This window comes from Lissotriton vulgaris, chromosome 3_1 (assembly GCF_964263255.1).
Source record: "Lissotriton vulgaris chromosome 3_1, aLisVul1.2, whole genome shotgun sequence".
NCBI lineage: Eukaryota > Metazoa > Chordata > Amphibia > Caudata > Salamandridae > Lissotriton > Lissotriton vulgaris.
In genome coordinates this window covers 2,102,398,242-2,102,410,973 of record NC_141689.1, presented here as the reverse complement: position 1 = coordinate 2,102,410,973, position 12,732 = coordinate 2,102,398,242, and the positions used below count along the sequence as shown (strand labels likewise).

The 12,732-nt window shown below is 45.7% G+C and overlaps 1 protein-coding gene across 2 annotated transcripts in view; it reads left to right on the top strand.

Moving 5' to 3' along the window:
• Window positions 1-5,324, top strand: part of DCUN1D4 (defective in cullin neddylation 1 domain containing 4) — a 365,350-nt gene extending 360,026 nt beyond the window's left edge. The window contains exons 10-11 of one of the 2 annotated variants that reach the window (XM_086962658.1): window positions 1,992-2,094; window positions 2,686-5,324. In XM_086962658.1, coding sequence (XP_086818784.1) covers window positions 1,992-2,094; window positions 2,686-2,741 — 159 coding nt within the window. In that variant the 3' untranslated portion in view covers window positions 2,742-5,324. The remainder of the gene's footprint in view (window positions 1-1,991; window positions 2,095-2,685) is intronic. The other variant, XM_086962656.1, reaches the window with a different exon arrangement.
• The last annotated feature ends 7,408 nt before the right edge of the window (window positions 5,325-12,732 follow it).

Sequence of the window (12,732 nt, the reverse complement as noted above, 5' to 3'; positions counted from 1 at the left end):
GTATTTACTTTTATGGGGAAAGTAATGTTTGGCACTTTTTGCCTTTAAACTCATTATGCACTTTAAACTTAGGCCTCTATTTAGCAAGATCAGGATGTGTGTCAATATATTTGACAAGATGAGGGTTTGATCAATTTCTGAAGTGGCTTTTTGTTTTCAATTTTATATACAATCATTGTGCATTTATGCAGGAAGCTAAACTCCCTTACAAAGCAAAACAAACTCTAATTCTAAAATGTGCAGTGCATTATTTTAGACATATGCTAAACCAGAGGTGGTCACTGTAACAAGTACGTTGGCAAGTTTCTAGTTGGCTGCCTCTTTTAATCTATATAGTACAATGGTTACAGACATACACACCTACTTATCCAATTAGTGGTAAGCAGCTGAGCAGTGCATCTGAAATAGGATTTGTATATGTGATTTTAAGAATTGTATTTATATATTTTAGGATAGTTAGCACATATTTATATATTTATATAATTACATGTATGGATGATATTTATATATTGTATAAATTTGCACTGACTACAGAAGAGCAATATTTGCACATTGAGGCATTCACGCCGATTAGAAGTTATGTTTACATTCATATGGCTACATCAGAAAATGAAATAAGACTACATGAATTAACTGATCAGCAAAAGGCAAAGTGCACTATGCACGACTGTTTTCTATGTTTATTATAAGGTGAATCACGTGATTTTCTGCACTAGGGGCGGTCACTTTGAAACGCGATGCAGCAGAGCGAAAAACTGTAATAAACATCTTTCTGCCAAGTACCTTGTGGTCCGCCTTCCTCATTTCGCCAGGACTGGAGGTGATGAGTGAATACCGGGAGTGATATATCTATATCTATATCTATATCCAACACCCATCCTTCTCCGGACCCGTGAGAAAGGAACGGCTGTTCCGAAACGTTTTGGGAGTTTGTTTGTCATTTAACTAAAGAAATAAACCACGTATGAACTGGATTTTGGGCTTGGCGCAATCTGTTTCTTTGATGAGAAGGATTGGTGTTGGAGGTAAAAAGGATCGCGTCCTTGCCGGTAGCCTGCCACTATTTGTTGGCAGAGGTAACGCGAAAAACTTTGGACTTGAGATATATAGATGCACACGTACACATAGATACATACTTGTTCAGAATTGTTAATGACAGAATACTCCTAAACTGCTTGAGTGCATTAATTAATCTGCATAAAATAGTCAACGCTGCTCATGTCCTGGAGTAAAAATGTGGAAAACAATTCTCGATAAACATTTCACTGGAAATAGTTAGTTCTGTTTTTTAAGCTTTTAGAATCCTGTGGTGGATTTATAGAACAATTTATAGGCTTGCTTCCACAGAATACTGGCAGTTCTACATTGAGATAGGAACTACTACACAATGCTTGAAATAGACTACTTGATTGCACTTCATTACTTTGTTATGGTTTGGGAATTTAATAATACTGACATTTGCTGTATTTCTTTTATTTTCATGTTAAAATTAATGCTGCCAATGTAGGAAGTAGAAAAAAGTCTGGAGAACATTTAATTGAATACAGGTTTTTGTAACTTAGCAACATTTTTCTTCCACCCCCCTTCTTTTTTTTTTTTATGAGATCAGACTGTTCTTTAAAATAAATTGATAAAGAGTGAGCACTTTAAACTGAGCCTTAAACAAAGACAAATCTGTGGACTTGAATACATTTTAAAACGTGAACAGAATTAATTTTTGGCTTGAGACGGCTACTTGTTTACTGATGGCGGAAGCCTCTGTCCTAAACCCTTGGTTAATTGATAGTTCACAAGATCTATATTAGCAGCCGTAATTGTGTATGGCCTTACATGCACTTGAATGTCTTACATTTTTATATTGATTTTGAATAAAATATTACAATCATTTCAAAATGTTTACATCTTCTAGTATATATTTTTTAATGTCTGGTTTATAAATCTGAATACATGTCCTTTCTGTTTTATTCATGTTATATCTTTGCTTTAAACAGCAATCAAAGTATAAAGTGATCAACAAGGACCAATGGTGCAATGTGTTAGAGTTTAGTCGAACAATAAATCTTGACCTCAGCAACTATGATGAAGATGGAGCATGTAAGTTAGACTATTCAGTTGTTTGAGTGCATTTTAGTCTGATCTTACCCCCTTCTCTGGTGCAGCATTTGCCTTTATCTGTAAACAACTTCTACTCCCTACATCGAAGGACTCTCAAGGATACTGAGGCAGTGATTTCAAGATTTTTCTGACAGAGTAAATATTGAAGCTCAACATTGTGCTTGACTTAAACTTCAACATTAAATACATTTAGAGCATGATATGATAACTATAGATTTGTGCACCGTTTTAGAAACCTTTCTTGAATGTTATCAGACGTTGGGGAAAAATAAATTGTGCAAGATTTCTTTCTAATGTAAAATCAATCAATATCAGCACTTAGGTCTAGGTAAATTGATTCCATTACAATAGAAAGGGGACCTTCATACCTTGAATGGTTAAGTCTTTTCAGGTATCTAGCTTTTATACAAGCTGGAATTAAATACTTTTGAATCTTAAAGTAATAGATTTGCTCCAGGTTATGTTGTGGTAGTGATTGATTAATGTTGTCCCTAGGACGTGGGTTGGTCATATACGTTGATTTGCATTGCAGTACTGAATTTTAAAACCTGTATAACTCTTTCTCAACAGGGCCAGTGTTGTTGGATGAATTTGTGGAATGGTATAAAGAGAAACGGATCCCATAGAAACTTTTGCACAGCAGCTTACAAGTCATTGTTTCTACAGTTATGTCAGCCATTAGCCATAAATTGCTGTTTGTATCAAAGCGCATGTTGCTTTTCTTTTTTGCACTGTATTCCTGTTTCAGGGAACCTTGGGTGTTCATTATTTGACAGGTCAGCTATGCTTTCTGTGTAGCATTGCTCTCCTTGAAAGCTGCTATGTACTTTAATTGGTACATCTGCCAATGTCCTCACTGTGATTGTGTATATTGCCTTCTAAATTTTGTATATGTGTATAAAAGATGCTTCACCTAGAGATGATTTCTGCTGATATGTATTGTAAAAATCGTTGTTGCCTATTTCTAGTAACTTTTTCAAGAAATATACAATTTCATTATGCTGTATCTTAACTCTAGAGTTTTCAATTGCAACAAGAGACCTTTTGACGTGGCTATTCACCACTTGTAATATTCCTTTAAGCCCGAAAGTGTTCCTTGCCCATCATTAAGCATTACTTTTTTATGTCATTTATTTTTCTCCCTGTACATATTTCCCTACCAGACGTTAACGTCCAAAAAAAAATTCAACGTTTTTAGTTACATAAAATGTCAAGGAAATGTAACAGTATTTTAGCATCCATTACATTTCATTGGTAACGTTTGCTTTTTGTTTTGTGTACATATCTGTCGTTTTTTGAGTTGCAAAAGTAAAATTGGCTGATCAACCTCTACATTAGCTTTGTGAAAATTTCAATTATTTGTCATAACATATCAAAGCCTTTTTTTTACAGCTACCCGACTTCAAGTTAGCTTTGGGACTTGGATATGTGTGTGAGTTAGACGGTTTCCTTCTCCTGAATTACCCAATTCTTGTAGTGACTAGAAGAACCTCTAATGTTATAAACATTTTGGTTGTGCTCCGTGCCCAGGTAACACATTGGCAACTAACTGAATTTAACCTGGATTGTCATCTTTACCTTAAAATCCAATACTTTCAAAGGTATGAAATTGAATAAGAAGTGGTCCATCCTGAGAAGAATTTAAACACGTCGTCTGACTCTACAAGAACATCTACTCGGTTATTGTTGACCATCCTCTTCTGTGGCTGACCTGGGAGTATTTAATAATTAATTCAGGGTATGAGTATTTTGCAAGTGAAACTGCTTCATTAAAGCCTCAGTGGCAAGCAAACACTTTAAAAATGTAGGTGCTTAGTTGGAAAAACTAGGGTTTATTATTGACTAATTAAGAATCCTTCTAAATTTTGTCTTGTAGTCTTCAAGTTATTCTTCATGAATGTGCTTTATAACCTGATCAAAATAAAATACAAACAAAACGTAAAAAATGAAATGCACTGTTGTATGGGGGTTGAGTAAAAGAGAAAAATCAAACCTTTTCAGTTTTGTTCCCAAATAGTCATAGCAAAAAAAGTTACCTGGAACTTAATCCTGAATATAGCCAAAAAGACTTGAAGCATGTATTTCAGAAATTATTTAATTTTTGTTTTTAGCTCAGCTCCTTACTTATTGCTTTCTATAACTAATTAACAGACTACATTTTCCAGCTACAAAACACCTATGGTAACTACGCACTCTATAAATTCACCAATCAACCATGCTAAATTTTCACAGTAAAGCGGGCAGATTCACAAAAAAATGTATCGAAGCATTCTGTGTTTGCAGGTCAGTTGAGTTTTCTCTTTTCATTATGTTGTTAAGAGATGGTGAAGCATGGCAGCATGCAGATTATTCGGTTTTCTCCATTATTAATTCAAATTACGTTTCTTTTGTAATCCCAGCCTTACCCTTCTTGGGCATATTGTCAACATGCTTGCAGTCTTAAAAATAGAACCCGGTCAAAGTTTCCAGCTCTTTCTTTTGTTCCTCTTATTTATATACTTGCTTTGATATGCTGCGTTTCAACGTTTTCCTATTTATATTCCTTTACTGTAATGTCATGATAGAGACTTGACTCTGATTAGCATGATGGGGCTTTAGCATGATAGTCTATACGTAGTCAGGCCAATTAGTGGTAGACATTGCTTTCTAAAATGTTGTTTTCTTCATTAGTCCTTAGTTATTACATTCAATATACATTGATTTTATATTAATTGCAGAACTTAACTCCGCACAAAATCTGTAATTTGTTCTTACTGAAAGTCTCCCCATGCATCTTAAGTTTCAAAATATATTTGTTCGAAGCACTTGTAAATAAAGCATACACACTGATAGCATTTCAGCAGCTTTAAGTTATTAAGTTTAGGTTTTAGTTCTTTGTGTCACCTGCAGAGAAGCCTAGACAGTTGTTTTGCAGAGAGCGGTGAATCAAAAGTATTGATCTTTAAAGTGATGTTAGTGTTCAATGTCGCATGAATGGGAGCCAAGAATTGGTGTGTTGGATGTTTTATTTGCTATGACTTGTGCAGTAGCCTTGCCAGTAGTGTAATGATTCAATATATCTAGCTTTCTAAATTGCTTAAAAACTGTACCTACTCATTCTGACCTTCTACCCAGTAAATACAGGACAATGCCAGTTAAATAGAATTTCTATCTTAGAGGATTCACATAAATTATATTTTCAGTAAAATAAAAACTCCATCTTGCATTAATTCATGGTGGTTTTTTGTTCCTTCAATAAGTTAGTACCTTCATCTTTCTGGAAATGAATTTCTGGATTTTTTTTAAATGATGTTTTCTGCAGGATTAGTAGAACTAGTGATTGCATATCTGATCTAATAGACTTCTTTGTATTTATTTAAAGAATGGAGGGCCCACCGTGTTATCACAAAGTAAAAAAAAAAGAATAAAAAAAAAAAAGAATGGAGAGCCTTATTGGAGATGCTGGCACGATCATCTTCATCACTTTAAAATATGTGTACATCGGGCTAACACGGCCAATAAAGTACCTTTTCATAGACTCAATTATTTTTTACGGAGCTGATTTTTCTGACTGATTTTTAGAGCATTCAAGCGCTCCGTTCTGCTTGCATTTTCAATTTGTCGAGTTCTAAACTACCCTAACCCCAGTAATTTCAATCGCACTTTTACTGCCTTGGCTCTGCAGGGACTCGGGCTTTTGCTGCAGTTACTGGAAACGCATTGCATTGATTTTTAGACATGTTTTAAAGAGTTGCTACTCCGTTCTGAAGTACGTTTTCCTTGGATCTCAACCTAATTAGATATTTGTATGTTTGGCAGTACCTATTGTGCCTCTCCCATCTGAGGATGGGCAGCAGTACCTTTTCTTATCTTTTCATGCTTGAGGCTGCACAGGCAAAGGTCCATCTACAGAGTACCACTAGGATACTTTACAAATTGAAATCTCCATGAAGCTATTTTCATTCATCCCCGACTTTAAATGTTTCAAACTTTATGAATGACAGAGGTTTTTTTTAACGGTGTTTACATTTTTGCTCCAAGGTACATATCAGTTATCAAGCACATCACTGGGATGGTGGCACAGATAAACATTGGAAGGTGAACAAAAACAAAGGAGAAGAAACGAGCTTGCTGAGCGGGGCAAAGTTCACGGGTCATGTGAAGGAAAACCAACTCAGATGAAAGCAAGGATTTATACTGATAGAATGATGTTTGTCATCTGGAAGGTAGCTTCCTTGCAAAGAATAGAGAGGAAATCATAGTTGCAGATATGCAACTGATTTGTTATCTTCCTTCTTATCGTGCAAAACTCAGGTTGTGGCCAACAGAAACCCAACAAGGGCATCCATTTGTTGCCATCCCATATACTTAATAGGCTTGATAGCCTGCCGTAGCAGGTTATACCGGCCATTAAGGGCCTACTCCATTGGCTTAGGCCTTAAACAAGGGAGCAAGCCATTATTGTTCGGCATAGCCCAGCTACGGCGTACTATAAAGCTATTAGAACATTCTACTCCATGAGGGCAGAATGTTCTAATTAAAAAACACAAAGGCCTCTCGGAGCCTTTCTTTCACAGCTGTAAATGTTCTACATCTAACAACTGGCACAGGGCCATGGCTGTTAGCTGTCATACATTCACGGCAAGAGCTGTGAAAGGGGGCTGGTTCGCCCTGGCTTGGTTGAACTGTTTTTTGTAGTTCACAGTTCGTCCAAGCCAGGGAGACCCAGAAGCTGAACAGTGTTGGACCTGGTCTGGTGGCGTGGTTCCCCCCCCCCCCGCGTTCCTCAGCTCCCCGTTAGCCCAGCTCCGTACTTAGAAACCCCTGGCTGCCCTGCCCATGTCCGACCAAACGCCCGCGGCCCGAATCGGCCTGTCGCTGGCCACCTTCCCAGCCCGCGCGCCCCAAACCCGCAAGGCCCCATAGGCCCACCGGCAGCCATTTTCCCTTCCCGAGAACCCCGACTCCATGGGCTTAGCATGACCCCAGCCCCAGCGCAGCTTAGGCCCAGACGTGCCAGCCCCCGTTGGGAGGGTGAGGGCTACCCTAGTGAGAAAAGATAAGGAGTTTCGATTACACCTCCGGCCTCCCCTGAGAGACTGGTTTCAGTCACACCTGGAGAAGTGTGGCTCAAGTGGTTGGAGCGGCAGACCCTGATGCAGAGGTCTGGCCCGGAGCAGAGTTCAATTCCCCGCCTCGGCGGGTCTTGGGCTCAAAATTTCCCCGGACCTGACAATTCTCGCCTCGTGCCTATTCCAATCATGGAGTCCCACTCTGTAACTCTGGGCAATAGCTTGCTTAATCTCCACAACGGCCCCTCGCAGCGGGATGCCTGGCTTTCACCTTGGGGATACCCAGTAATGGGTTATCTCGCAGGGGAATACCAGGATGGGTTCCCTAAGCAAGCGCTGGGACGCTTTCGGGCAGCCATGCGCTCTACAAATCAAATTTCATTTCATTTCATTTCATTTCACCTCTGGTCTTCCCCTGGGGGCCAGTTTCGATTGCACCTCTGGCCTCCCCGAGTGCTGGCTCCAGACCTGCTGGGCGTCTGGGAATTCCCGGACGCATCCTCAAAGGGATCAAAGGACCAACCGTCGGGCCTCACCAACGGACCGCCCCCAAAGCCTCGGACCTCCGCCTGCGAGGGTCCGGACATCAAAGAGCCCCTGGACTATATATAGGCCCGCCCCTGAACTAGCGGGCAGTTGTATCCTGGACAAGAAAGCCCTGCTGATCTGATCGCGGCTGAACTGAACTTCGTAACTCTTCGAGCCCTGCTGACGCTGTTGCGGCTCATTCTTGGTACTGGAACATCGGAGCCCTGCTGACCTAGTCGCGGCTCAAGCTTGAACCCTGAAGATCTGCAACAAACATTCTGAGTCCTGCAAATGTGGTCGAGCCCTGCTGACTTCGTCGCGGCTCGGGGAGTACTCTAGTCCGACTGGACTATCGACGCTACCAACACTAGTTGAGGCATCCTCAAGTGAGTAGGACCTCCAGTACGGCTACCATCTTCCGTAACCCCCCGGCTCGAGGATTGAGAGCTGTGTGCAGGGTACGCTACGTACTGGCCTATGAGACTGAGACTGTCCCGCTACCCCTTCCCTGAAGCCTTGAGACTTTGGCGATTCCTCGATCGTGTGTACATAAGAGTGTGAATTCTTTTACCTGATTATAAAGAAATTGATATCGAAAACCCACGGTGTGGTGTCTGTTCATAAGTGTGGTGTGGTCCTCGTGTGTACGATTCAATATTTGAGGTCTTCCCCGGCGGGGATCTCTCGTTAAGGCTCGGCCCGGCCCGGGTCACGGAGGAGTCGGGTAGACCTAACCTGCCCACTGGGACCGCCCTTCTAACATTGGTGGCTAGCGACGGGATAAGAGCCTACGTCTAAGCATCGTACAGTAAAGCGACTGACACACCACCCGAACAAGAACAACCATGAGTCTCACCGGAACCAGCGAAAAGACCGCATTTCAGAAAGACCGCCTGGGAGATTATACCCACAAAGAATTAAAACAATTCTGTAAAGAATTCCACATCGCTACCACTGGGTTGAGTACCAAAGACGACTTCCAGATAGCCCTGACGGCCTGGGTAGAAGCCGGCCCCCTACCCACGACAGAAAGACATGGTGAGGAGGAGCCGCCGACCGAAACTGACGACCTGAGAGAAGAGGGATCCGACTCCCTACCACGGAATGCCAGCACGGAGAGAGGTCTGTCGATAGAAGAAATGACAGACCAAGAGCGCTACCGAAACCACGAGCTAGAACTGTCCCGACTTAAAATCGAAGGAGAAATAAAGCTGGCGGAAAAGAAACTAGCCATAGAGCAATTACGGCTGCAAGGAGAATTGGAAGAAAAGAAGCTCCAGCGGGAGCACGAAGGAAAGAAACTCCAACTCGAACACGAGCGCAGCTTGAAAGAACTGGCCACCTCGCCAACGTAGCCCTAGAAGAGGAAGAGATAGAGGACCCCGAGGGGTGGGAACCAGCAGCCATGACCTTAGTCTTCATGGGGGATAGAGAAATGGTCCCCGCAACCTTCCTGCCAGATAACACCGAGAAATACCGACAGCAAGTGACTGTCAACGGGCACCGCATAGGAGCTCTCCGAGATACCGGGGCCAGTATCACTGCTGTAAAGGAGCACCTAGTCACTCCGGACCAGATAGTACCCCATGCCTCCTGCAGAGTGATCTCCGCTGACAACTCCATCCGCACCTACAGAATAGCTCAGGTCCCATTCGAGTGGGAGGGCGTCTCCGGAGAGTTACGAGTAGTAGTCCGCACCGACATGCCCGTGGACTGTCTCTGCGGTAACGATCTAGAGAGCTCCCCCTGGAAGCAAGTGGAGCGAAAGACTGACCTCGAGATGGTGGGCCTACTCGAGTGGGCCTGCGTGACCACCCGATCCAGGACGGCCCGGGTGTCCGCCCCCGAGGAGGTGGTACCCGAAAACCCTCGCCCCATCTCCGCCGAGCCGGAGGGCAGCGGGCAGACAGAAGGCCTCGACCTCTTTCCCGGCGAAAGCAGGGACCCTGATCCAGGTCCCCTGGACCAAGCTGGTGAGCCAGCCCCGAGCACGGACGATCTCCCCGAGTTAGCCCAGTGGCGCCAGGAGGGGGGGCCCTCCCGAGAGGAGTTCTGCCGGGAACAGACTTCCTGTCCCTCTGTAGTGGGGCCGCAGCAGCAGGCCGCCGCCCAGGCCGCTGGTGACCAGTCCGGCTCCCACCACGTCTATTGGGAAAATGGCCTGTTATATAGCGAGCAAAAGTCCGCCGAACTAGGGTTAGCCCGAGTGCTGGTGGTACCCCTACGTTTCCGCGGCTTTCTACTGAACCTGGCCCATGATGTGCCCTTGGCGGGACACTTGGGTCTAGACAAAACGTACCACCGTTTGCTCACCCATTTCTACTGGCCCCACATGCGCACTGATGTGGAGGCCCACTGCAGATCCTGCCCCACGTGTCAGGCCAGCGGAAAGAGCGGAGGGAGGCGCAAGGCTCCCCTCCAACCCTTCCCTGTGGTCTGTACCCCCTTTGAACGGGTGGGAATCGATATCGTGGGGCCTCTTGACCCCCGAACGTCCTTAGGACACCGGTTCATCCTGGTCCTGGTGGACCACGCCACCCGATATCCCGAGGCCATCCCCCTCCGAACGGTGACGGCCCCCGTAGTGGGGCGGGCCCTCATGGGGATCTTCTCCCGGGTGGGATTTACGCGAGAAGTAGTGAGCGACAGAGGAATGAACTTCATCTCGAGGTATATGAAGTCTCTCTGGCAACAGTTATGTTATGTAATGTTTAGGTCTCTTATATAGCGCACGGCTACCCCGAGGGGTGTCCCGGCGCTTTGGCAAAGAGAACTACAGCGGAGAACACAACACAGCGAATCGCAGAGGCAGAAATCCTACTGTAACGAGCCAAGTTTTCAGCTCCTTTCTAAACGAGAGGAGACTGTTCGACTTTCTTAAGGAAACCGGTAGCTCGTTCCAGCAACGCGGTACCAAGTAACGGAAGGAGCGCCCTCCAATCCGGGCAAGTTTAATAGAGGGAACAACGGCTTTGGCCAACGATGCTGACCGCAGAGTCCTCCTCGGTACATAGAAAGCCAGGCGCTGCCCCAAATACTTGGGGCCAATTGCATTAAGGGCCTTGAAAGCCAAAGTAAGAACCTTAAAGGTGATTCTTTGAGCAATGGGCAGCCAGTGCAGTCTCTTCAACAATTCCAATGCTTTTGCCCTGTGTGGGAGACCGAAGATGGCTCTTGCCGCCGAATTCTGGACTATCTGCAAACGGGCCAACAGGTATTTAGGCAGCCCAAGATACAGGGCATTCGCGTAATCAAGTCGCGAGCCTATTAGAGACTGCACAATGATTTTTTTGTGTTGCAAAGACAGCAAAGGAAGAAACTTCCGGAGCATTTTCAAAACGCCGAAGCATTTCCCTGTCAGACCGATAATTTGGGGTCCGAAAGAGAGGCCGTCATCGCACTGCACACCAAGGTTTTTGGCTTTCACTGAAGACACATCAGGCGGAAACATGTCCTGGGGCCACCAAGTCTTCCAACTGGGATCCGGCGGACATCCGAAGAAAAGCAACTCCGATTTATCGGAGTTGCACTTCAGACTGTGCCGCCGAAACCAGTGAAAGACCGCACCCAGGCATTCCCTGATCAAACCACCATCAAAAGCCTCTCCCTTCTTAGAAGTAAAAAGGAGCTGGGTGTCATCATTGCGGGGTGACGTACAAGTTCACCACCCCCAAGGTAACGGCCTGGTCGAGCGGTTCAACCGCACCCTCAAGGGGATGATCATGGGTCTCGAGGAGTCCCTGAGGCGCAAGTGGGACATCCTCCTCCCCTGCCTCCTGTTCGCATACCGCGAAGTTCCCCAGAAGTCCCTGGGGTTTAGCCCCTTCGAGCTGCTCTATTGGCACCCCGTCCGAGGACCTCTCAGCCTGGTCAAGGAAGGGTGGGAGACGACGTCCCTGGACCCCCCACCAGATGTGTTTCGATACATTCTGGCTCTTCGAAACCAGACTCGGATGTTCCGAGAGCTGGCCGAGGCAAACCTCGAGGCCAGTCAAGAAGAAATGAAAAGGTGGTATGACCACAATGCCACTGTGGTTGAGTTTCAGCCCGGACAACAGGTCTGGGTGATGGTCCCTGTGGAACCTTGTGCCCTGCAGGACAAGTGGACAGGTCCCTTCAAAGTGGTGGAACGAAAGAGCCAGGTTACCTACCTCATCGATGTGCAGTCCCCGAGGAACACCTTGCGGGTTCTTCATGTGAACCGCCTTAAACCCCACTTTGTGCGGTCCGAGTTGAGTTTACTCCTCGCCATCGACGACGGAGCAGAAGAGGAGACTGAACCTCTCCCCGATCTCTTGTGTACGAAGGAAAAAGATGGCTCCGTAGAGGGAGTGAGTCTCGCCCCCTCCCTAACCCCCAAGCAGCTCGAGGACTGTCGCCAGTTATTGGGACAGTTCTCTGACCTTTTCTTCCTCGTCCCTGGAGTCACCAGTTGGTGCGTCCACGATGTGGACACCGGGGACAGCCCTCCGGTACGGCACAGAGCCTACCGCGTCCCCGACCGAGTGCGAGCCTGCATCAAGGCAGAAGTCTCTAAGATGCTAGCCCTGTGGGTGGTTGAAGCCTCAGACAGCCCATGGGCAGCCCCGTGGTGCTGGTTCGGAAGGCAGCTGCCCCTGGCGCTGTTCCCGAGCTGAGGTTCTGTGTGGACTACAGAGGGCTCAACGCAGTCACCAGAACCGACGCTCAACCCATTCCCCGAGCAGATGAGAGCTCATTGACCGCCTAGGGTCTGCTCGATACCTCAGCACCTTCGACCGGACAAGTGGATACTGGCAGATCGCCCTGACAGAAGGGGCCAGAGAGAGATCCGCCTTTTCCACCCCGGGTGGTCACTACCATTTCCGGGTGATGCCCTTCGGAATGAAAAACGCCCCCGCCACCTTCCAGAGGCTGGTGAACCAGGTACTGGCCGGGTTGGAAGAATTCAGTGCCGCCTATCTGGACGATATTGCGGTATTTAGCTCCCACTGGACCGAACATCTCCTCCACCTCCGGGAGGTCTTGTTGGCCCTACAGAGGGCGGGTCTCGCCATCA